Source organism: Chenopodium album, chromosome 16 (genome assembly GCF_948465745.1).
Source record: "Chenopodium album chromosome 16, dcCheAlbu1.1, whole genome shotgun sequence".
Classification (NCBI taxonomy): domain Eukaryota; kingdom Viridiplantae; phylum Streptophyta; class Magnoliopsida; order Caryophyllales; family Amaranthaceae; genus Chenopodium; species Chenopodium album.
The window spans coordinates 45,913,056-45,938,923 of NC_137849.1; the positions used below are offsets into that span (position 1 = coordinate 45,913,056).

The 25,868-nt window shown below is 35.6% G+C and overlaps 1 protein-coding gene across 4 annotated transcripts; it reads left to right on the forward strand.

The window, feature by feature from the left end:
- The first annotated feature begins 1,618 nt into the window (after positions 1-1,618).
- On the forward strand, positions 1,619-23,929 carry LOC145586709 (uncharacterized). Of its 4 annotated transcripts, none has more exons than XM_081643609.1 (51): positions 1,619-2,016; positions 2,894-3,191; positions 3,291-3,519; positions 3,604-3,952; positions 5,675-5,788; positions 5,884-6,012; positions 6,093-6,284; positions 6,685-6,879; positions 7,303-7,440; positions 7,565-7,687; positions 7,813-8,063; positions 9,047-9,150; positions 9,237-9,331; positions 9,427-9,642; positions 10,387-10,578; positions 10,656-10,734; positions 10,856-10,923; positions 11,602-11,747; positions 11,853-11,961; positions 12,048-12,194; positions 12,360-12,407; positions 12,487-12,615; positions 12,726-12,935; positions 13,040-13,153; positions 13,470-13,555; positions 13,649-13,754; positions 13,844-13,939; positions 14,100-14,252; positions 14,792-14,974; positions 15,134-15,372; positions 16,325-16,460; positions 16,560-16,679; positions 17,083-17,127; positions 17,235-17,312; positions 17,407-17,523; positions 17,692-17,818; positions 17,901-18,001; positions 18,086-18,226; positions 18,320-18,400; positions 19,465-19,611; positions 19,698-19,805; positions 19,882-19,929; positions 20,042-20,188; positions 20,340-20,401; positions 21,327-21,480; positions 21,566-21,757; positions 21,829-21,933; positions 22,019-22,153; positions 22,747-22,974; positions 23,371-23,472; positions 23,562-23,929. In XM_081643609.1, the coding sequence occupies exons 1-51, from the start codon at positions 1,918-1,920 to the stop codon at positions 23,712-23,714; spliced, it is 7,164 nt and encodes a 2,387-aa protein (XP_081499735.1). In that variant the 5' UTR covers positions 1,619-1,917; the 3' UTR covers positions 23,715-23,929. The 4 variants fall into 4 exon arrangements, with proteins under 4 accessions (XP_081499735.1, XP_081499737.1, XP_081499736.1 ...); XM_081643611.1 differs by having other exon boundaries at positions 3,613-3,952; XM_081643610.1 differs by having other exon boundaries at positions 1,620-2,016; positions 18,089-18,226.
- Positions 23,930-25,868: the final 1,939 nt, after the last annotated feature.

The window sequence follows — 25,868 nt, forward strand, 5'->3', positions numbered from 1 at the left end:
GAAATATTTATAAATCATAGGATAGGAAGAAACAAATCTACGGAGTATTCTATCAAATGATTTGTTACATAATAAATTTACAAGTATCAGACAGTATACCCTAATTTTCTTGAGCAATTTAGATAATCTTGGCCCCAAATCGTAAATGTAAATCTACTCTGTAAAAAAATACATTCAAATTTTGGACAAATAAAGATTAAATTTAGCAATCTATGCAGTATATGTAAACTTGCAGAGTGCCTGTCCAAAAAAAAAAAAAGTTTGAATTTGTACTCCATTCTGTTTCTTTTTTCTTCTTCTTCTTTTTTTTTTTTTTAAAAAAAATATTTGTACTCCATTCTTCTTACTCTAATACGAAGTAATTGATAAAAAAAAATTACAAAACATCGGATAGATTTTAAGTTCAACTAAATCAATTTTTCATCGGATTTCATATAAAAAGTAACACGAATATAACAATCGTAATATTTTTAAATTAAAAGAATGGAAAAATTTTAAAGCAAAAGATTATGATACATGCCCTCGTTGGGTTTTCTTAAAAAAAAAAAAACTTCATAAATTTAAACTCAATTATTTTCAAAGGTATACCTTTTTTTCATAAAAAAAAAAAAACAATTACTTAGTAAAAAGGATTAAATTTATTTGATTACTGTGGCAATATAATTTAATTAGAAAAGCATCTTAATCGACGAGTATGCTACAGTGGCGATAAAGATTGCATTCTCTACCTTGCATTTGCATTACATTTGTAATTAAAATAGCCGGTAATTTTTTATTATTGTGGGAGGGTTTGCTTAATGATGGAATTAAATAAGGGAATAGTTAATGGGTTCTTAAAAAAAAAAGTAGAAGTTAAGGGAAAATTTAAAAATTTTGAGTGGGAGCAGTTGTGGTATGAAACCGGTAAATAATATAAATGTAATTTTTTAAGTAAAAAAAAAAAAAAAAAGAAAACTAAATGTACTTCTGCAATTTAAGAAGGGTAGTTTTTTTTTTTGAGGGAATTTAAGAAGGTAGTTTATTTTTTCTAAAATAATTTTTTTTTAAAAAAAACTAAGAAAAGTAATTTTTGTAAATTGAGAAGGGCATTTTGGAAAAAGACAAATTTATCAACCAAAATGTCCTTTCTGTTTATATATTATTATAGATAGATGTTACCTTTGACTTAATTTTTTTTTACTACTATATAATTTATAAATATGGTCATGTAATATAAGGGGTTTTTTAACTCTACCCTACCCCGTAAAATCCCATACCTACCTGCCAAAAAAAAAAAAAAAATATAAAAAATCCCTTACCTACTTCACCCCCTTATATTCACCTTCCATCTCATTAGTGAGGTCTAGAAACCATTACAACAATAAACCAAACAATTTCAAACTAATACTACATATTAAATTTTGATTTCATATTTGTTTGGTATAAGATTCCACACTAATTCATTCTAATTTAGTGATCTAGACACCTCTTGAAATCAAATTTTCATTCCCAAATGTATAAACCGAAGTCAAATTCATTAAATTCTCACCAAAATAAAAATCGAGTTTCCAAGTATAAACTTATAAAAACCCGCGACCGCGGGGCCAGCAAGACGATAAAAAGCGGAATGACATGACCATCGCCAAATCGCCATCCCTAAAATACTCCATTAAACCCACTCTCGAGCCCTCTTTAAAACCACCCCACAATCCTTCCCTCAAACCTTATACACCTTCATTCATACATTCATTCATTCATTCATTCATACTCTCTCTTCTTTAGCGTTGTTGATCCAACAAAAACTGAAGAAAACACCCCAGCACTCGAAACTCGAGACTCTCCCTCAGTTCTGCTTTCTCTCTCCCGCAATTCCACCCCCCAATCTCTCTCCTCCCGAAACCCTAGAACTCCGCTTGATTTCTCCTTCAATCTACTGCGATGCAGGAATTTTCGGCCACGGTTGCCAGCCATGTCCGATTCCTTCTGCAAAGCTTGAATGGATCCAACTCTGATTCTGTGCTTCAAGAGCTTTGTCAGGTCTTTTTTTACTCTATCTTTGTAAATTCGCTGTTTTTTAATTTTGGGTTTGTTTTTTTTTTTTTTTTTTTTTTTTTTTTTTTTTTTTGTGTGCTGATTGATACCGAGAAAACCCTAGATGGTTTAATTTGATTGACTTTGATGCTTGTCTTTGAATTTATTAACTCTTGATGATAGATTTGAGTTTGTTACTGTGGTTTCTGCATTTAGGGATTGTGTACATTTTTGGGTTTTAGTTTTTTGCGATGAATTGAGCTTCAGTGGGAGTTTGGGTTTATCTGAATTAGTGGAGTATATATATATTTTTCATTTAATTTTTTTTGTATGTAGATTGAAAATTGTCAAGATGGCGGTTGAATTCTGTAGTTATATAGAAAAGTAAGTTGGTTTATGGTTCAGCTCAACTTTTATCTATTGAGGTTAGAGCTAGACATTTCAGAGTAGTTTTTGCGGTAAATTAGTATTGACTTTTGGGCATTGGTTATTAAAGTCGATTAAAGATGATTCATGGTTTTTAGGGATGTTTTTTCTCTTTGCGCTTTCATACTAGAATTCTACATCGAAATTCATGTTGATAGTGTTGCCGCCCTCTGTGTGAGGGTGGAGGACTGGAGGGTGATGGGGACAACATTATTCAAAGATCCAATGTTACAACTATTGTGAGATTGGTTCATTAAACCCGTGAGTGATATATTGCCCTCAAAACTATTGGGTTGTTTCTCTATATTTTTATTATTTCCCCACACATTTACCAACATCATGGTTCATTGTTAGGTTAAATAGCTGAAGGCAAGTTAGTGTATTTGGATGTTTTTTGCTGATATTGTATCTCGTACTTTTTGAACTGAAATGCAATTTTTTTTTTTTGGGGGGACAGTTCACCGAACAAGGCTTAGAAGGAAGCCTATTGATTCTGCAGAGCTTGTTAGAATTTATGAATATACGTGGGACAGATGCAAAGAAAGTTCATCTGCACCCAGTTATTTCCTCAGTTTTTAGATTTATTTTGGATAAACCAAATTTCAGTACTGTTCTCTGTCAGTCTCTCCGAATGTTTACAATCAGAGATGGATTCCTCGATGATTTATCAAATGCTTTAGGTCTCTCACTTTCTGAAAAAATCGCAATTGGTCTTGCATTCTCGGAGTCCGAAAATCCTGATGCCAGATTGATTGGTATGCTGTCATTTTCTGTTGATAAATTTAGTTGTTTCATTTTTTTTTTTTTTGGTTATATTATTTTCAAATGCTTAAAGCAACTATTGTTGCATGCAGGGACAAATTTCTGCATGACTCAGATTGAGGGATTGTTTGCCAATCCCAGCACCATTGAATCAACTGAAAAAATTCAGAATATTTTCATGTTCCTTCATCGATGTGAGGGCCTCTCAAAGCATGTAGATACTTTTACGCAGATGTTAAGCCTAATGCAGCTGAAAGAGGGTGTACCATTTATTTTGGCTCCCCTGGTCCCAGATGACCTGAACGATACCAAGTTCCTCAGGTCATTATCTTAAATTATTTTCGTCTTGATTTTTTCATATGTATCTACTTGGAGGGCAATTTATGAATTTCTTTATGGTGATAGTGACTGCAGGAGCATGGATTTGTTCTATGATTCTAATGTAGATGACTTTGATACCATTGTTGCTGAAATGGAGAAGGAGATTAGTATGGCAGATGTCATGAAAGAATTAGGTTATGGATGCACGATCAGTGCCTCAAAATGCAAGGAAATATTGTCTCTTTTTATGCCCCTAACTGAAGCTAGCATTGCTAGGATACTGGGCATCGTTGTCCGTTCTCATGCTGGTCTTGAGGATAACACAACTACATTTTCATCATTCCTATCGGCAATTGGCAGCAATCCTTTGTCTGATCTCCCATATCTCAGTTCCTGGGATGTCAATATCCTTGTCGAGACAATTAAACAGCTTGTGAGTTATTCATAATGCCTTCATATCTTTTTTTGATTCATGCATGACCTTTGATGAAATTTCATTCATATAATATTTTGTTTACTTATATTTTGTGGGTCATAGTTTATTGCTTATGTAAATGTATAGTTTGCTTAATCATAGGATCCATTTCCAGGATGCATTTTGTAGTCTTTGTTTTAACTTTTAAGACTCCCGTTATCATGAAGATTGGCGTAGGGAGAATTATTTGAAAAATTTCCATTAAGGGCTTGGTTAAAAAGATTGCTTGGAAAAGTGCTTTATTATAATTATAACAAAACAGAGAGCCTGCCAACAGTCGTATGGATGCTGTATAGAATAAATTTGAATATCATACACTCCCTTCAGATGTGGATTGAGCATACTGAAAAAGTATTTTCACTGTCCAATTTGGAGAAAGATTCTGGTCTGCTGTTTTGGCTATTTGGCGAGTTTATTTTCTGTTCTAAGGAGTATGAGGGCACTCTAGGTCGAGTATAATGGTTCTACTGCTTATGCGGAAATTATGTATGAATTTGGTTGTGGTACTTTACTTTGGCCTTTTACCAAATATCAAAATTAGTGCAGACTGTGCACTGAATGAGATTCAAGCCACAATCCCCTTTTCATTAATCTATAAGATATCTATTCCTTCTATAGAAATAAAATACAACAAGATTTTTTGCAAACATAATGATCTATGACTAAATTATAAGTATCCCTCACTAATAAAAGGCATATAAATTCATGTGGTGCTGTTGCTGGTATATATATATATTAAAAACCGAGTAATATGCATTGTGATAACTGAATGTTTCATGCAGTAACACTAGCTTGCAAAAAAATTCTTTGTTGTTTGGCGGTGGGGTTACAGGTTATCACATCGTTCCTTGGGTCTAAGGCTATTACTTACTTTACATCTGATTAGGTAAGCAATAATAATGTGAACTAAATTTAACCTATTGAAAATATCATTGTAATACAATCAAATTGTATTGAAAATATTATTGTATTACAATCAAACTGTCTAACGTATTGAAAATATTATTGTAATACAATCAAATTGTATATTGAACTTTTACTAGAAAGGAGGGGTGGGGATTGTAAATTTCTCAATTCTAGTGAAAAGGGTTGTGTTATCTGACCTATCACAGATATTTCAATATTCTTATGAAATCTTGTCACTCAAGTTATACTTTTCTGTAATGTTTGGAATTGTGATGTTGGGAATCAAGTTTTGACCGACTACTTTTTGCATGGTCTTTGGGAAAATCATTCACGTTTTTAATTCCATTGGAAGGGGCAAATATGGGAGTTATGATTATTATGAAAGCATATTAATGAATAGCAAAGCTTCCATGTCCAATGACAAATAGCTTCTTGAATATAGCAAACCTGCAGTTCATTTTTATTCAGCTTCTCTTTCCAAACTACCAGAACATACTTAACTATATTGGGTTGAATTTAGCAAACCTGTGGTCCTATATATATGATGAGGTGCGGATAAATGGTTTGATGCTCGTATCCCAGACTCATGATGCAGGTCTGAGGTCTTAACCCCCTCCCCCCCACTTGAGTTCTCATCTTGTCGATTCCAACTGCATAGATCCGTAAAAGGAGGGCCCGGTCTAGGAAGTCTATGTTATCATGAAATTTTTGTGGTACAAAATTGCCCATCATGTTCTAATGCGACTCTTGTATTGCATGTATGTTATTGTACAGGCACCTGAAACCAACTGGGCTGGTGTTATGGAGAATCTAGACCATGAAGAATTCTATATTCCTAATGAGAACGCCTTCACATTTTTCATGACCATTTACAAGCATGCTTGTCAGGTAAGTCATGTTATGGAGAGGAAGTTCGTGAAATTGGCTTGAGTATATAACCTTCACGGCTAGTGGTGTTATAACTCATAGATATTATTTTTCAGGATTCTTTCCCTCTCCATGCTATTTGCGGATCAGTTTGGAAGAATTCGGAGGGGCAACTTTCCTTTCTTAAGTATGCAGTATCTGCGCCACCTGAAGTATTTACCTTTGCACATTCTATTCGGCAACTGGTGAGATAAACTGTGCTACACTGGAAATTATTGCTTTATGCAGGTCATTCTGCAGTTTTTGACATGGTACTCTCTTGTAGGTGTATGTTGATTCAGTCCACGGTCTACAATCTCAACCTGGACAGTCCAATTATGCGTGGTTGTGTCTTGATCTTGTGGATGTATTGTGCCAATTGGCTGAGAGGGGTCATGCTGCTACAATTCAAGCAATGCTTGAATACCCTCTGAAACACTGCCCTGAAGTACTACTTCTTGGGGTAGCACAAATCCATGTAATGCCCTCTTCTTTTCTACATGTATGCTTTAACTATTAGTGCTCATCTATTTAAAGATTTAATGATTAACTTTGCTTTAAAAGCTATATCATCAGTCATGAGTCATGACAAGACATCTTTTGACCAAAGATACTGCCTTTGAGTGTGATAGACATTTAGTTCTAAGTTTCAGATTTCTTTTTGATAGGATCTATTGAATTGCTGCTAAGATTGTTTGTATTCGTGTTCCTGATTTTGTGAGTCTGATAGCCTCTATGCTATTGTGATGCTGAATTTGGCTTGTTTCCAACTATTTTCTTGTGTTATTGGTGGCAGATTTAGATGTCTGAACTCTGAAGCCTCCTACGGATACCTTTGCATGTCCTTATCTTAGTTTTTTTATTCTCTTATATTGCAGACAACTTATAACCTTCTTCAGCATGAAGTTGCTTCTACTGTTTTACCGATGATAATTGCTAATGCTGGCAGAAAAGGAGTTATCCTTCACCTCTGGCACATCAACCATTATTTGGTTTTGCGTGGATTTGTTCATGTTCTAGCTAGTGAATCAGACGGCATTCACAGGGTTTTAGATGTTTTCCAGGAAACCAAGGTATACTCGTGAAAAGATTTTATCTAGCATTTCATAACTTTTAAAGGTGCTTGAGAATTCTGAACATTTGAATATTGTTTTTATTTTTTTATTATTGTTTTTTTTTATATCCTTGTGTTCTCTTTGTATTGTGTGTTATTCACATCCACTGGATGCTGATTTTATGTTGCAGAAAGAAGTCTACGAGTATGTTAAATTTAATAAACTTCACTTTCTCCTTCAACATGGTACTGGATAATCATGTCAGTGAATTGAGAAGGATCAAAGCTGAGCAATATTGTATTTTCTTTGGAGAAATAATATAGCAAAGTGATATTTCCATCAATTCCTTTCATGGATTTCAGAGTGTGGTTGTTATCGAGAGGCCTGTACGGGAATTTTTAGGTTGTCTATTGCTCATTTATCTTTTTGTTGCTTTTATAGATTCTCAGCCAAGTCTTGGAGCGGATTCCGTTTTCTTTTGCTATCAAACTTGCGGCAGTTGCTTCTCAAAAAGAGCTTTTGGATCTTGAGAGATGGTTGAATGATAACTTAATGACAAGTAAAGACACTTTTTTTAAGGTACTTCATGCTTAATTCTTTTTATTTAATGATTCTAATGTGAGATTAGCCTTATGTTACTGTTCTCGAATTAGTTCAAGATGTTCAAATACTCTTGAGTTATATTTACAATGGTGCCTTGCAGGAGTGCTTCAAGTATGTTAAAGAGGTTCAGAGCCAAACAATATCTGAAGAGAATGCTGACAAGCTGCATGAAACTGTTTTGTCTGCTAACCCTGGCTCCCGTAGTGCTCTGGTTATCCTGAAGGTTATGCTTGGTTAATTTTTTTAATTAGTCTACTGTTATATGGTCTTTGCTTGTGTTTGTGTTTGTGTTTGTTTTTGTGTGTGTGTGTCAATAGTAGTGAAAGACTAAAAGTGGTCATTTTGCAGGTCCTTCAAGCCAATGCCCACGTAGTGACCTCCAAAAGTCTGTGTGATGAAATTGAAAAAATGCATGTATCTCTGATGAATGGCAGTTTGGCTCCACAGAATGAAGGAGTTGCTGATTCACCCTCCTCAAATACGCCTTCTGACATTGACGCAGAGGCAAATTCCTATTTCCAGCACATGTTTTCTGAAAAGATATCTGTTGGTGATATGGTCATAATGCTTACACGTTTCAAAGAATCCTCTGACAAAAGGTACTACCTAGATGTATCTTAATATGCATCTTTTTCTTTATATGATTAGTGCATTCTTTATGTGAAATTGGTAAGGGATTTTATTTGTTTGTATTTCGTCATCTTTTCTTTGTTGTTGTCCTTTGTTTTTTCATGAGGGTTTGTTTTTCTTGGTATTACCTGTGAGCATTTTCCTTGTTTATAATTGCTTCCTGGTTTTCCTTGATCGTACAATGCTTGATATCTGGAGTTAGGTTTGTTTGGGTCTAGATATATTTACCTTCTCTCATCGATTGGTAATTTTATGTAGTTAATGATTTGGAGAAATATTGGTTACACACTTGTGAGAGTTATCCTTCGAGGCAATTTTCTGGTTTTTAGAAATCTTTAATAGCATTCGCGGGTCTAGTTATTTTTCTGATTTTTAAACTTGCTCTTTTGCAAACTTTGTAATTGGAAATTGGCTTTTTTTTTTGTTTTGTTTTGTTTTTTTTGTTGTATTCAGATTTTTTAAAAAAGACATGATTTTTGTAGATTAGATTTCTAATTTGTTTCCCTTTTCTACTTTGTATGTTTCTGCTTTATTTTGTTACTCTTATAATCTCTTAATGTAAATTGGAGTATATGCTGAGAAGGAAACACTTCTATTGGGTATTTTGGAGTTTACACTTTATTGGAGTTGAAGTCTGCTTTTGTCTTTGCAACTATCTTATCCCTCATTTGTCCAGAGGAGGTGATACTTCTGAGGATAACACTAGCATCTTGTATCCCCCACCTCCACCCCCCCCCCCCCCCCCTCCTTTTTCTTGCATACATCTCGCGTGTTGGATCTAACTTTTCTTGTTTCTTTGCTTATGAAGCTATTTTTGGTTTTTGAAAGATATTTATATACTGTAGAGTGTAAGGTTGCTTATAAGTGTAATGATGATGTGGTTAGTCTTGCTACCTACCGATTATAGATGCTCGACCATAATCTTTAACAAACATCATGTATGGAGTTGCAGGGAACTGTCTATTTTCGAATGCATGATTGCCAATCTGTTTGAAGAGTATAGATTTTTCCCAAAATACCCCGAGAGACAGCTTGGAATTGCTGCTGTATTATTTGGTAAGACTTTATCCATGGTATGGGCTTCTAATTTTTAATTTTTACTCAATTGGTTTGAAGATACTGATGCAGTGGCTTTGTTGTAGGCTCTATCATCAAGCATCAGCTAGTAACACATCTGACACTTGGTATTGCACTCCGTTGTGTTTTGGATGCTTTACGAAAACCTGCAGATTCAAAGGTTTTTTTTTTTTTTTAAATTTTCTTTTTAGGCCAGTCTTTCCTATGCTTCCCTGTGCTGGTGTCGGAAATTTTAAGTCTGATTTTGTGCAACAGATGTTTACGTTTGGTGCAAAAGCATTGGAGCAGTTTGTCAATCGTTTGGATGAGTGGCCCCAATATTGCAATCATATCTTGCAGATATCCCATCTTCGTGGTACTAATCAAGACCTAGTTGTATTTATTGAAGGAATTCTTTCCCGGCAATCTCATGGTGGAAATGGTCCTGTTGACCAACTTAATATTACTTCTCTGGGAACGACAGGCAACGAGGTAATAGTGAACCGAGTCATGTTGTGGTTTGTGTCATCCTTTGTTGGCTTTTTCAATTTGTATGAGAATTTACTTCAAATTCAATGGTGGTAGCTGATTAGGAGTTGACTGCACTTGATTTATATGGTGGGCTATTTAAAACATTGAATGTCATAGTTAATAAGTTATTATGCATTGACACTAACCCTAAATATTTGGCTCTACAGTGAGTGCATCTAAGGTTTAGTGTTATGAAGCTGATTTAAAAAGTGCATTGTAATTTTAATGACTATATTTAGTTACCGATGTAAGATAATATTGCCTTTTGAGTGTGCGTGCTTTAATTTTTTTCCCTCCGGCTTTCTTCCAATGAAGATATTAAAAATTTAAATGCTATTATAGTCTTCCTCGACAGAGGGGAATCTCTTAGTTTCAGTTTTACACCTTCCAAGTAGTATTGTTATGGTTAATTTAGCTGGATTTGAGCATCTCAATTCTTAAATTTTTTTTGGTCAACAACTGCACCCATTGTTATTCTTGCTGAGGCAGGGTCTGGGGCTGGCCCCACTGCAGCTGCTTTACCCATACCAGTCCAAAATTGTTAAATAGGATATTTTCAAAACACTCATGTGACCTTTTTTTGGGTACTAAAGAAAGTCATATTCTGTAAAGTAGTCAAACTTATGTTTCTTATTACGGGATGAAGCTCGATTAGATTTTCCTTTTTGCTTGAAAAGCACAGTAATAATCATGGTCAATTTGCAGATTACTGGATTGACTACTACACAGCTGGGGCAGCCACTTTCCTCTCCTCCACACATCCAACCTAGGCCCCCAGTGCAGTTAGATGATGGAAATAAAGCTTCCTTAAGTATGAATAGCTTCACAAAGCCATTAGTAGCTGCTTCAGCTCAGTCTACTGCAATGACTTTAGCGGATGCAGTAAGCATTCCAAAGGTACATATGTTTCAGATAATAGTAGTGAATATGTTATCAAGATAAGACATAGTTTAATTTTTTTCTTACTTTTACAGATTCCGAGTCCACTGACTACACCTGGAATGCTGTCATCCTCTCAAGGCTATGCTCGTACCCGAGGAGTTACTAATGCCAGTAATGTCATTTTATCAAATATATATTTTATAGTGATGTGTGTGGATAATCTTGCATATGTTGTTTTATTCGTGGAAAAAATTGCTATATCTGTTTATTTTGCTAATTTTCTTATATTCAGGGTTTGGTTCGGCATTAAATATAGAGACCCTCCTTGCTGCTTCAGAACGAAGAGAAACACCAATAGAGGTACTGAAATTATATCTGTGCTCTTCGGGAGTTGTGGCTGGCCTGGTTGGTTGGTTTAGGACTTTGTATATCTGACCCTGCAGACGGTTGTTGAAAAAAAAGAATGTTTCTTAGAAAAGAGCTGCTTTCTTCGTGTCCTTGTTCTGGTCTTTATAAGTAGCTGAACAATGGGCTATTTGGCTTATGCTCTTTCCTCAAGTTTTCCTTCTAATCTAGGTTGCACCTTCCTTGCTGCATAGTTTTCTCTGTCGTGCTGCATTATTGTGGGCTATATTTCTCAAAAGGAAAACCTCCACACCGCACCCCCCCCCCCCCCTTTTGGGTGTTTGAGTTATTCACTGTATCAGTTAATCAATTAGATGTTTACTGGATTTTCTTGGTGGTGCTATTTATACGGGGAAGCTATCTCTGACCGTCCTTGGTAAAATTCCTTTAGTTGAGCTTATTTTCTTGCCTTTGTTTTCATCAGGAACACTTCGTCCAACTATCACTGTGATTTCCAATTAATCTTAAGAATTCAGCTGGTGATGGAAAGGGAAAATGTGCTTAATTAGTTCATTTTCATGCTATTTCTTTTTGCACCACCTACACACCTCATTACATGCTTTTTATTATTTTATTGTAATTATTATTATATTAGAAAGTATTGTTTCATCTGATTATTGTATATTCAATCAGGCTCCATCATCTGAGGCTCAGGACAAAATTTCATTCATTTTCAACAATATTTCTGCTTCTACTATGGATGCAAAGGCCAAAGAATTTTCAGAAATTCTGAAGGAGGAATGCTATCCCTGGTTTGCACAATATATGGTTATGAAAAGGTTGCAAATCTTCTTCCTTGTACGTCTGGGTGCTTATTCATTTTAATTTTTTATAATGCAGATCCTCTAGAATTATATTTTTATTTTTGTGTTATGATTTTGCAGAGCTAGCATTGAACCGAACTTTCATGAAATGTATCTGAAGTTTCTGGACAAGATTAATTCAAAAGCTCTGTATAAGGAAATTGTTCAGGAAACATATGAGAATTGCAAGGTTAACAGTTGGAGTTAATGTTTGATTGGTATTACTCGAGTGCATCTTATGAAAATAAAATTGAAGTTTCCTGTTTGTTCTTTCAGGTTCTTTTAGGCTCTGAGCTTATAAAATCAAGTTCTGAAGAGCGCTCTTTGCTAAAAAATTTGGGAAGCTGGCTTGGGAAACTTACAATTGGTCGAAATCAAGTTCTTAGGGCTCGTGATATAGATCCTAAATCTTTGATTATAGAGGTAAGTTGGCTTTATAAGAATTATAACTTACATATACTGTCTTTCTGTTGGATGGGTATCGGTAGATCTTGTTGGCTTTCAATCATCCATGGTTTCTCTCTTTGTAAACTTCCGTATTGTATTTGGCTTTTGATATTTGTTGGGATGTGATTTTTTTTATTCCAGGCGTATGAGAAAGGATTGATGATTGCTGTGATTCCTTTTACGTCTAAGGTATATTATCTCCCTAGTTCTGTTTGATTATTTTTGTCTGTAAATTTACTGAATGATTGAATCCAATCAATTGTATTAGATTTTGGAACCATGTCAAAGCAGTCTAGCTTATCAACCTCCAAATCCTTGGACAATGGGTATTCTTGCCTTGCTTGCTGAGATCTATGCGATGCCAAACCTAAAGATGAATCTTAAATTTGACATTGAGGTTCAAGCCTGCTCTCTGCTCTCATTTGTTATTATAAAGCTATTGCTATTCTAATGCAATTATGCAGTTACTGATGTGTTTATCTTGTTGGCTGCTGCTGTCATTTTTAGGTGCTGTTTAAAAATCTTGGTGTTCAGATAAAAGAAGTGACCCCTACTTCTCTTTTAAGAGATCGTGTGCGAGTAGTTGAAGGAAATCCTGATTTTTCAAACAAAGAGTTTGTAGCACCACAACAGCCAATATCTTCTGAAGATCAAGTGGCAATACCAGAGCCCATGGAACCGCCTCCTAAACCTCAGCTTCCTGTTCCAATTTCTCCGGTCTGTGCATGAATACTTTTAACTTCTTTTTTTCCCTCTCTCTCACAATTTGTTCATGCTGATAGTCTGTTTGTCAGTCTAATATTTTGTGTACCATGACTCAGTATGTTCCTGCTGAGGATGATAAGGGTGGTAGTATGGGATTTTCTGACCAGCTTCCTTCAGCTCAAGGATTGCTCCAATCTACTGGTTCTCAATCTCAATATAGCATGACTCAGGTTTGGAGACACTTTATTGCTTTCAACATTACTAATGATATTTGGACTCACTGATATTAGTTTGGCTTATGCAATCTATGTAATTCAATAAGAATTGCGTCTAACAGAAATGAACCTCAAAGTCGGTCTGGCTGTCTGGCTTGAGTTCCAATCTCTTTAAATGATAAATAGGTTAGGGAATGGGCTGGAAATATCTAAATTTTTTTGGAGAAAAATTACAACCTAACTACAATTTGTTAGCAACTGAAATGTGCAACATCTTACCTTTTTTTCACATAGCTGCGTGCTATTAACTGTGTCTTGTTTGATGTTACAGTTACCCCCTTCAATTCCTAGCCTTGGAGCACATGTCGTCGTGAATTCAAAGCTGAATAATATGGGCTTACATGTGCACTTCCAGAGGTCTGGTTTCCCTTCTCTCAGGCTTTTGTCATTTCTAGAACTACCTTGTTTTATTTGATACTGACTTACTGAGGTGATTTGACTTCACTGCAGAGTTCTTCCACTTGCTATGGATAGAGCTATCAAAGAAATTGTGCCTGGTATAGTGCAGCGTAGTGTTTCCATCGCTACTCAAACTACTAAGGAGCTTGTTATTAAGGTTCTGTATACTACCTAGTTGATATTTGTCACTAAGGTCTATTTGGTAAACTGTTCTTTACTAATTAATTTAGACAAATGTTATTTCAGGATTATGCTTTGGAGTCAGATGAGAGTCGCATATATAATGCTGCGCATCTGATGGTTGCTAGTCTTTCTGGAAGTCTAGCTCATGTGACTTGCAAGGTGAGATGTCCTGTTATGCTCTTTGTAATTTGTGTGAATATGGTGTCAAGCTTATTAATGTAGCTTGTTTGAGAGATCTTCATCATTAGCTATATATATATATATATATATATATATGCTGTGAAGAACCTGATTTCCAAGAGTTTGGTCACTGCTGCAGGAACCTCTGCGTGGCTCGATAACTAGTCAGCTGCGTAATATGCTTCAAGGAGTAAATGTTGGAAGTGAAGTTTTAGAACAGTATGTGCAGCTCGTGACCAATGACAACCTTGATTTGGGTTGTGCAATGATTGAACAAGCAGCACAAGAGAAGGTTAAGATTTTAGCTTCTTGAATGTGATTTCTCTCCTTTATTGGATAATAATGTTGAATGGTGGAGAACTTGTTGATTAACATTAACCTTTATGTTTGAGGGTTTCCTGTAATACTTTCTTTGATTACTTTGTTCGTCGCTATCCAGAGTGACAATTTGTTGTGAGATGGAGTATCCAGCAGTAGTGAAGTTTAGGATTTTTTTTTTAATTTTGCTGATAAGAGGCCCCCCAATAGTCTTTTGTTATCAGTGATGCTCTAATTTATATCCTGCCACATTTTTTTTATCCCTCTTGACTGGGGATGATTACATCTGGAAAAGGCAAGTTTGGTTTTTCTTTTTTCTTTTCTTTTTTTTTTTTTGTTGGGGGATTTTGGGGGGGGGGGGGGGGGGGGGGGGGGCTGTCTTGGGGGATGATTTGGTGATCGGATCTGGAATTTGAGCTTTCCTCATATTCATGGGAATTTTATTTGCTTTATATGGATTTGGTCTTTAGAACATTGTGCATCTTACCAAGGTGTCTGCATTTGTTGCTATAGGCTGTACAAACAATTGATGCAGAAATCTCACAACAACTTTCCTTGAGAAGGAAGCACAGAGAAAGTCTTGGCTCCTCAATATATGATGCTAATATATATGCACAAGGTGCAATGGGTATCTTGCCAGAAACTCTTCGTCCTACCCCTGGGCGCTTGTCTGTTTCCCAGCAACGTGTTTATGAGGTAAGGCACTGAGTTTGATCACTCTTCACATTCTACTGTGATAAGTTTGTATCAGCTGCTGCTGGTATTTGGATATGTTTGTACTTTTTGTTTATAAACTTTATATGACATTTAAGTGTATTGTGGATAGGTTTTTAACTGGCTCTCTATTTTTGGCAGGATTTTGTGCGGCTTCCCTGGCAGAACCAACAGTCGAGTCAAAGCGCTAATGCTACGCTTGCTGCTCATTCCCCTTCTCCTTCCCCTGCTGGCGGAAGCTTCCCGCGCACATTCAGTGCATCTTCAGGACAGCTTAGTTCAAATATCTATTCTGGACTCGGGAATACTAGTTTTGGTGTGGGTGCTCAGCCTATTGATCTTGTTTCTGATGAGATGGAACCATCTTCACAGATACTTAGGTATTTTATCTATATTCTTGTTCAAATGCAGGACATGAGCATGCTTAAGATCATTGCAAGTTATACTGCTTGTCTCGGTACTTGTTTAAAGCTTTTCAAGATGTGAAAATGTATATGTGCGTTGCAATTTAGAGTCCAGGAGGTAGTGGGATGTTTAAATTGTGTGTGTGTGTGTGTGTGGGTTTTTTTTTTTTTTTTTGGGTCATGCTTCATATTGTGATGAATCTCTGTTTGGATATCAGCTTTTCAAAAGGCAAACAAATCTCGATCTCTGTTAAAATGAAGGGAATTGTTGTGGACAATAATATGAAGCTACCTTTGCTTCCTTTTATGAGAAAATATGCATGGGTTGGGAAAGATGGGAAGTCGGGAGCCAAATGAGCTAGAAATGGATTTCTGAATCATACGTTAGGTTGTTGAATATTGTGGAAATTTAGGAAATTAATTTAAATAGGTATGTAGCAGTTGTGATGGTGGTGCTGGAATTAAGGAGTGGGCAGTTGGTGGTTACAATAATTAGTCTGTCTGGAAGAGTTTGTGAGCTGGGTAGTGGGTGTGCTTATTTCGTCATTGCCTTTCCATGTCATTCCTCCTTAATTTGCGTGCGGAATTAAAGTGTCATCTAATTTGGAACGGAGGAAGTACATACTATTGCTTGCTAGGCGAATATTTGTTTAATTTCTTTGGGTTCTAATTTCTGAAGGTGGTGATTAATACTTCTATGTCATCTATGATTGTGTATAAAATAACATTTTGAGCCCTAAATTTTAGTCCATGATTTTATTTACTAAATATCTAAGATAAGCTCTTGACACGGCCAAATTGATGATGGCTAATAGACCAGCTGTTAATTTCGTAGCATCTGCTATTGTTGACCTGCAATTTTTTACATTGTTTCTGCCTCTTGTAGCTATGCTTGATATTCATTTATGCTTCTTTCCTTGCATGGCAGTACTGCTGCTCCTAGCCAGATAAGAACTTCTGAAAGTGTTGGCTCTCAGCGCCCTGAGAATGATTCAACCCCAGTGTCTTCTTCTGGTGTGTCAGCCGTGGAACCACTACCAGTTGAATCAGCAGCAAGTATGAAGGTTGGTGATGCTAATTTTTTTTAATTTTTTGTAAAATTTTCTTGGTTTTTGTGCTGTTGTGAGAACAATATTCTCGACTGACCATTTTTGTGCTATCAGGAGCCTGGAGTAACCTCTCAATCACAACCACAAGGATCTGTGCCTATAGGAACTGGTCTCTTAGAACCTTCATTGACTATTGGAGATGTGCTGGACAAATACCAGTTAGTTGCATTAAAGGTCATATTTATTACCCATGCAGTAGTCAATCTTATCTAATTCCTGTTATATCTATTTTTATATAGCTCATGGGAGGATGATGTTCGTGTGATCTTTATGTGCGTATGTGCATTCATTACTTAAGGCATAGCTTACATGGCTCTAGTTTGTAAAGTCTAAAGACCGAGTGTTACATACATCTGATTATAAATTGCGTTTACTGTTTTTTGTTGGTCTTGATGTGCAATTGGGCAGAAGTAAAGGCATGGTTTGTCGGACTTTGCTTTCCATGCTGATCTATTGGTCTTGGTCTTGGTCTTGATTGTGCCTTCACTAGTACTCTGTTTGATGCTTTTTATAATAACTTTGCCGCATTGAACTTGCATCTGAGGTGCTCTTTTCAATTTCTCATTTTTGAATACAGTTGGAAACTGCCCTTGCTAGTGATGGTAGAGAAGCAGAAATTCAGGTATTTATGCCATATGTGTACATTTAACTTTATTGAACTTTAAGTCATGCTTTTTTACTTGCATGACACTCATCTTTGATTTTCTTTTTCCCATCAATTTCTTCCAGCCTATTGTTTCAGAGATTCCACAGATCATACTAAGATGTGGCAACCGAGATGAAGCTGCTTTAGCTGTTGCACAAAAGGTGGTCTATGATGGCATATCTATCTTCCTTTCTTTGTTGTTTATGTTTGTATTGCACATTGATTTTTTTATTATATATATATGTTCTGGTGCAGGTTTTCAAATCTTTGTATGAGAATTCAGGCAATGGTTTGCACATTGCCGCTCATCTTGCAATTTTAGCTGCAATTCGTGATGTGTGCAAACTTGTGGTGAAGGAGCTTACTAGCTGGGTATGTTTATATAACTGTAATATGATTCTGATTTTCATGCAAATTATCAAAAATTCTTATTGTGATTCTTTTTCATAGGTCAAGCAGTTTAATTGCTCTCTTATTTTAGTTTTCTTTGAATTGGAGGGTGCTTTTAATTTGATTTTGGATTTGCTATCTTCTTTGCAGTTGATTTATTCAGATGAGGAAAGGAAGTTCAATAAGGATATTACCGTTGGCCTGATAAGAAGGGAGTTGTTGAACTTGGCCGAATATAATATTCATATGGCAAAGCTTCTTGATGCAGGAAGAAACAGTAAGTATTTGATATACTCCTATTTTTCATGGCTGAAGATCTATATCTCATAATGTTTTTTTTTTAATTTTTTATTATACAGAAATTGCAACTGAGTTTGCTGTTTCTCTTCTCCAAACATTGGTGAAAGAAGAACCTAAGGTCATTTCAGAGCTTCAGAATTTAGTTGAAAACTTGGCAAAGGTTAGTGTCTAGGCCTTTATCATTAGTAAGATTACTTGACTTAGATGATCAGATGTGCATTTAATTATGTTTTCATTGTAATAGCAGCTTGCTGCGAGGCCGGGGTCGCCTGAGTTGTTGCAGCAGTTAGTTGAAACGGTGAAAAATCCAGCTGCTACTGTTGGTGGCCTCACCAGTCCTAGTACAGGGAAGGATGATAAGAACAGACAAACTAGAGACCAAAAGGTTTGGGTGAACCTATGACCCTCATTTTAGGTGGCTTGTGATTTTTTTTTTTCCCTTTTTATGTCAGATAAAGCTAACTTTTATTTTGCACAGGTTTCTCAATCTGTGGCAAGTAAGGGTGAGTACAACAGTGTAGAAGTAATGGAGCCAGATGCCTCTAGTTTCCAGAAGCAGGTGCTTGAATTTCCGTATTCTAGGCTAATGAGTGTTGCAATAATTAGTTTAATTTTAGTCGCTGTCCTAGCTTGTTGTAGATTTCTTGTCGCCTATCGGCCACGGTACAATGGTCACCAGCTTGTGCAAAGAAAGTGGTTACTGATAGCAGAGAGCCAGTTTAAAACCACTCATAATAAGGTTTTTTTTTTTTTTTTTTTTTTTTTTTTTTTTTTTTTTTTTTTGTTGGGGGGGGGGGGGTTACTGGAAGAAGTGGGTGTGTGGGTAACACTAATGAAAGAGATAATTTATTGGCTGACCAATAGCCAAGTCAAATGGTTGAATTTAACCTGAGTGGCATTTTTATACGAGGCTAAGCATCATATACTTTTGCTTCAAAGCTGGTTGTTTTTTAGCTGACCATTAATTTTCATTAAAACCACTTTAGGAGGAAGATATGTTATGTGGATGGCTGAGGAAGCTTGCGTAGATGATTGCTGGATCTAAGTGCATCTTCTATCAATAGTTACTCTATTTATTCATTCTGAGCCAGATGAATGGAGATGCTTGTTTAGTTGTTCAGTGCCACTGAGTCTTTAGTTTTCTTTGTTATTTGTGTATACTGTATTGGCATATTATAATTTATGGTATTCTGTGAGGTTGTGCTGAGTAGACCTGGTTATTGGGCGGGTTGGGTCTGATCCATGCGGGTCTGTAGCAGGTTAGGTCATATGTGGCTTGCCATGTAATGGCTCAAAATAGGTTAGGCTGAAGCGGGTCACAAATCAGTTGTGGGTTGATGTTGGCGAGCCAATAAACAAGCAAAGAAAAAGGCAAAAGAAGTCTAGAAGAGAAAACTAAGCACATGTGAATACTAAAATATACATATAATCTTTTTTATTGCAACTGTTTTCTTTTACAAAATTATCGGGCAATGAAGAAGCCACAGTTGACCCTGACCACGAGGCCCAATCCAATAAAAGCCCTATTAACTTGAACCTAAACATTTACCCATTTGTTTACCCTGTCGAATGACCTGGTCTAGTGCTGAGATGTTTCATAATCAGTAATTTTCTGTTGTGCAGGTTTCTCTACTATTTGCAGAATGGTACCGGTTATCTGAACTTCCTTCTGGAACTGATGCTCCATGCATAAGATTTGTTATACAGCTACATCAAAATGGTTTACTTAGAGGAGATGACATAACAGAGAGCTTCTTCCGGGTTCTTTTGGTGATTGTTTTCCCAATCTTGATTGTATTTTTTTTTTTTTTTTAGTGATATTCAATCCCATATCTATAAATGATCTTTTGTTCCAGGAAATATCTGTATCACATTTTGGTGAGGTGATGCAGTCATCTCAACAAGTGCAGTCTTCTTTTCTGGCAATTGACATTTATGCTAAATTAGTATATTCAATCTTAAAGGTAATTTCATTCTAATCTCCATTCTTTTCTTATTGTATAGCATTGGTTCTAACTTAAGATTTTTCTATATTTGTAGCATTGCCCGGTGGATCAGGGATCAAGCAAACTCTTTCTTTTACCAAAGGTTGGATTCTAACTTTTAAGTTTTAGGTTTGCTGTTATCTTGTATTTCTTCACCCTAATTTTGGATTGTTATCTTGTTATGAATTGTTATATTGCATCATTTTTCTCTGTAGATTTTAGCTGTAACTGTAAGATCAATTCAAAAAGATGCTGATGAAAAGAAAGAAGACTTTAATCCAAGGCCATATTATAGGCTCTTCATTAATTGGCTGTTAGACTTTGGTTCGTTAGACCCTGTGCACGATGGTATTAATTTCCAGGTATAACATGGTTGCCATTGTATTCATCCCCCCCCCCCCCCTCTTCTTCCTAAACTAGATGTAATTGGATGGTTTTTGTAATAATAATAATATTGTTATTATTATTATTTATCTATCTTTTGTTGTTACTAATAGTGGTTACTTTACCCAGGTTTTGTCAGCTTTTGCGAATGCATTCCATGCTTTGCAGCCCCTTAAAGTACCTGCTTTCAGGTTAGAAAAGGCTTAACTTTTGGTTATTAGGAAACCTTGTTTGTCTTTTTGTCCTTTTATTGCTATAGTATTTAATCGTTTGAGAATTAGATCTATAAGATTACTTAAATGCGAAATCTTTTCATTCTTGCTGCCTTTATGGCAATCTATGACGTCATTGTGTTCAATTTATTTCTTGACATCGGCTGATTAAGGCTAGCTATGCATAACTGTTTTGAACCTAATTTTAGTCTAAATTAATTTTCAGAGTTACATAATCTATGTAGAATATGCTTGTCTGCCTGTGAAGTTTTTATTAGGGGTTTGATCAATGTAAGGTTTTGATTTCCTTGAAAGGAGAGTTCCACCTCCCTCTCTTTCCCCTTATTGTCCCATTGGGATATAGATTTTTGATTGGGGAAAGTTGAGGAGAGAAAATTAGCGGGACACCAAACATAATGAATGTGAAAGTAAAGTGATGGACCTATATTATTACTTATAGTATGGGACAAACTCAAAGGGACTATTTAAAAAAGAATTTTGGGTAATTTTAAGAACAGAGGGAGTACAATGTTTAACTTCATGAAATGGGTTTGAAATCTGAAACAATTTTCTGTTGCTAAATTTTCTGACTGTAAACATAAATGCTTAGAACATTGTTGACTTGTAGGTAATAGGTAGTGGAGTCTTTCCTTGCACATGATGATTGGATTATGATTGTGATGAAGATTTAGCATAGCTTAGTACTGAATGTGGTTGGGTGTTGACTCCCATGAAAATCTGGACCTTTTCTTTTATTTTTTTTTTAAATATATTCTTTACCCTTTGGACCAATACATATTTCTATATGCAAGTCATCTAGAATTTTTTTTTGTGGTTGACTATTGAAGTTCTGACTACTTATTCATCATATTTTGCTGTCTCACACTTTCATAAATTTCTTCAGCTTTGCATGGCTAGAACTAGTTAGTCACAGAACTTTCATGCCTAAGTTGCTTGCCGGCAACTCTCAGAAGGGGTGGCCCTTTCTTCATCGCTTGTTGGTTGACTTATTTCAGTTCATGGAGCCTTTCTTGAGGAATGCAGAAATGGGAGAATTGGTTTGCTTCTTTTACATCCCTTAATAGTTCTTTTTTATTTTTGTCTCAGCATCATTTTAATTAAAATTCCATGTTTTGTTTGAAGATACGCTTTCTGTACCAAGGAACTCTGAGAGTGCTGTTGGTGCTGCTGCATGATTTTCCAGAATTCTTGTGCGACTTTCATTTTAGTTTTTGTGATGTCATCCCTCCCAGCTGCATACAGATGCGAAATATAATCCTCAGTGCTTTTCCTCGCAACATGAGACTTCCAGATCCTTCAACTCCAAATTTGAAGGTTTGTCTTCCACCACTTCAATTTTTTCTTGAACAATAATTTGTTACAACTTCTAAAAATCTTTTTTTTAGATTGATTTGCTAGATGAGATGAGCCAAGCACCTCGTATATTGTCCGAAGTTGATGCAGCTTTGAAGGCAAAGCAGATGAAAGCTGACGTTGATGAGTTTCTCAGGGTAATTTTTTTTTTTTTTCTTTCATTAAATTGATTTTCTGATGTGCAGTAATCTAATTTTTGTTCTATTTCTTTTTTCATTGCAGACAAGGCAACAATCATCCCCATTTCTGAGTGATCTGAAGCAGAGATTACTACTTCCACCTAGTGAGGCTTCCCATGCTGGGACCTGTTACAATGTACCTCTGATCAATTCACTTGTGTTGTATGTTGGAATGCAGGTAAATATTGTATGCTATGTTTATTTTATAGTTATGGTACAAAATGATAGGTAATGCCGGGACCTGTTACAACTTACCTTTAAAATTTTGCGATATTTTTGTAGTTAATCTCACATTCTGGCAAGTATGCGAATTCTTTTTTGTTCCTAATTACAGTGCTTTTCATTTGATAAATTAGGAGTTTTTTGACACATTGGTAAATTTTAAAGAGATGCTATTTCTTTGGATATAGAGGGGCCTGTTTGTTCCAGCTAAGTTGTTTTTAAAAATCTTCAATGTAACAAGTCGCAAGTTTCTAATTTTATGACTGAAAGACTCCGGAGTCTATTTAACTGAAACCCAACAAATTGGTAGTTTTCTTCTGGCGTGAGACCTCAACAATTCAGCTGTCTAGATATGCATCATTAGAAGACTATTTTAAAACAGTGTAATGTGGATTGTCAAGAATCTCTTTCAAGTCTTTGAATGTAGTTTGCATGCAACTTGTCATTGTAGAATTCTGCTTATGGTAGGGTCAAAGTCCTGTGACGTAATTATTGTTATATGTAGTGGTGTTGTGGTGCTACTTAAGGTTACCTCTGATTTTGCTACAGGCAATTCAGCTGCTTCAGGCTCGGAACCGGTCACAACCTCAGTCAGTCAGCAGTGATCCATTGGCAGCTAAAGCAGCATTGGATATATTCCAAACTTTAATGAGGGATTTGGATACTGAAGGCCGCTATCTATTTCTAAATGCAATTGCTAATCAGTTGCGTTATCCAAACACTCACACACATTACTTCTCCGTCATCCTTCTGTACTTATTTTCTGATGCGCACCAGGTATTATTTTTACTAACCTTTAAAATGTTGCTCTGTAATTGATCTAATTTGCATTTGTTTGGTACCCCATATTATTTATTAAGAGTACCGAGAAGAATTGAGTTGTTTTTTGCCAGAAAATTTGAAAAGTCCTAAGCCTAAGTTGGACCCATATCCAATGTACTTTTGGATGTCAAAACAATATGTTCTGTCATAAATTCCACATTCATGTCTTATTTGTTCTCTAAACTCATCTTTGCTGATGTGTAACTGGTTGAATGATATGTATTTTTGTTGGTCTGTGAATTCTAATAGGACAATGTTATGCTATTTGAATTGTCCTACACTTGCAAAATAACTGATAAAATTAGCTCCCTGTTTATTTCCTGATGATGGCACATGTACCAACTTCTGCAGGAGATCATTCAGGAACAAATTACCAGAGTACTGTTAGAAAGGCTAATTGTTAACAGGCCACATCCGTGGGGACTATTGATTACATTTATTGAACTAATCAAGGTGAATATGGAGTATTACTTTTTAGTATGAATATGCCATAAATGTGATATTTACTTGGCTAATTAATATGTGTTTTGCTTTTTATACAGAATCCTGATTATAATTTCTGGAACCGTACCTTCACTCGGTGTGCACCTGAAATTGAAAAATTGTTCGAGTCCGTTTCGACCTCGTGTGGGGGGCCAAAGCCTGTTAGTGAAAGCATGGTTTGCTCAGGAGGATTGTCAGATAACGCTCATTGAAGTAATCTTTCTTTGTAAATGTGTAGAAGTAGATTAGTCTTCTAACATTGCTAGAAGACTGTAAATGTACCAATACTGTGAATATGCATATTCTAAATACATTCAAATACCAATGTTAGTAGTAACATTTTTCTAATGCTAGTTTAGGCAGGCTTAATCCTTTCTGTACACAAAGTTTTTTGCTTCAATTGTCACTTACAAATGATTTGTTTCTACATTGACCTTGGAATTCTAAAAATGAAAAGCTAAATTTCCAGGAGGAAATTATTGTGCTAATTCTGTTGTTTTCCTGAAGCAAATCCTTCAGAATTCGGGTGGTAAAGCCTTGTTAATGTCAATTTACTTGTGAACAATGTTTGGCCATTTTCTTCAATGCCGACCTCCTTGCTTTCGCTTTTTTCTGCTGAGCTTCTAGCTGTGTCTCTGCAAGTTTTTTCTGCACCTTTCGCACTGCTTCTATCCGTTTCTGCTCCAGCTTCCTCTGTTTAACCCCAGAAACACACCCATTAGCAGTAGTATATTTGAATGTGCCATGTAAACAGGAAAAACCTGTTGTTAGACTGAGCTTAAGAAAAACACACTTAACCTTTTTTGACACAAACGAAGGTTAGCATTTTATTAAGTAATCAATTAGCAAGATCATTACATATAGCCTCTTGAATTTCAAGAGAATACTCTTCTAACCAAATACGACATTCATTAAACTTGCTGCTAATATTTGCTAAGCTATGGGCTAACTTTAATCAACCAAGAGTATGCAAAACAATAAAATCTGTATCTAATACAGGCCACATTTGATTCATGGGGATACAACTTTCCATGCTGTGGTATTTCAAAATATAGTCACCAGTTTCATTAGAGGTAAAGTGACTAAAGTCGAAATATGAGCTTAAAAATGTAAACTAGGGATGGTCTCAACTCTCAAATAAAGACATGACTACTAATTTGGGACAAAGAAAGTATATTGCTATATTTTACACGAAGAATTTTCTTATTTTAAGTTGTATGTTATGTTTCAGTTTCCAATATAATTAGCTAAAACTCTGATTATGGTTTAATTGAGATCTGGTTCAAGGTTATACCTGAAGCTTTTCTAGCTGTAACTCTGCTTTCTTCCTACGATTCGACTCCCACTCATCAATGGCTTCTTCCTTCTTTGTCAACCTGACCAATCATTTACATACTTTCAGTGTTCATACTGCATACCATACAACAGTAAACAGAAGAAAGAGAGTGACAGACTGACTTTCTGAGAAGATAAGTATATGAAGCCTTCCTCATTGCATCAATTTCAGCCTTCTGCTTGTGGCTCCGAGTTTCATCCAAGAAATCCTGATAGGACTTAGGCCGGTAGCTCTGCCTACGCTCCCCTCGTACCTCATCAACCACCGGTATCGCCTCTCCGAACTCCTCAGGGTTTGCAGAACCAGTTCCCCTCTTGTGTAGATAACTAGAACACTCTTCAGAAACAGTGGGAGGAACAGAGAATATTACTTGACAATTATCATCATTAACACCAACTGAAGATTCATAGTCAAATGAGTTATCAGCTTCATTTCCTTCAACAAATCCAATGTTTTTTGCTGATTCAAATTGCTTCTTCAGATTTGTGAAACTGTTGGAACTTATCATGCCCTAAATTCACAATTTAATACCATCATTTTTTATTTTGATAATCAGAAATTAACGAATTAAAACATAATTGCAGAATCAATCGAAAACTCAAGAACCCAGATGAAGAACATACTAATTTCCTTACAAATAAACATATAATTCAATTATTTGTATATAAATTCTTGAGAAAACTGAACCAAAATTGAACTAAAAGAAAAACCCAGATGAAAAATTCACCAAAAAAAAAAATTATATTATCATCATTTTAATTTGTGCTTTCTACTGATTTTCAATAGGGAAAAGAAAAAAGAGGAAAAAATAAATTAGTACAATAATTATAAAAAACCCGCATAAATTGATGATCATAAATCATCTAATGAATAAAAAGCAACATCAAATAAAAAACAAAAAACCCAGAGCACAGAAGTTGGTAAATATATTCAGAATATTATGAAAATCGGTGAATTCTACAAATTTACAAACGAAAAACAGAGTAAATTGGGAGTATAGTTAATATAGGGAAACAAAAACAGACCTGAA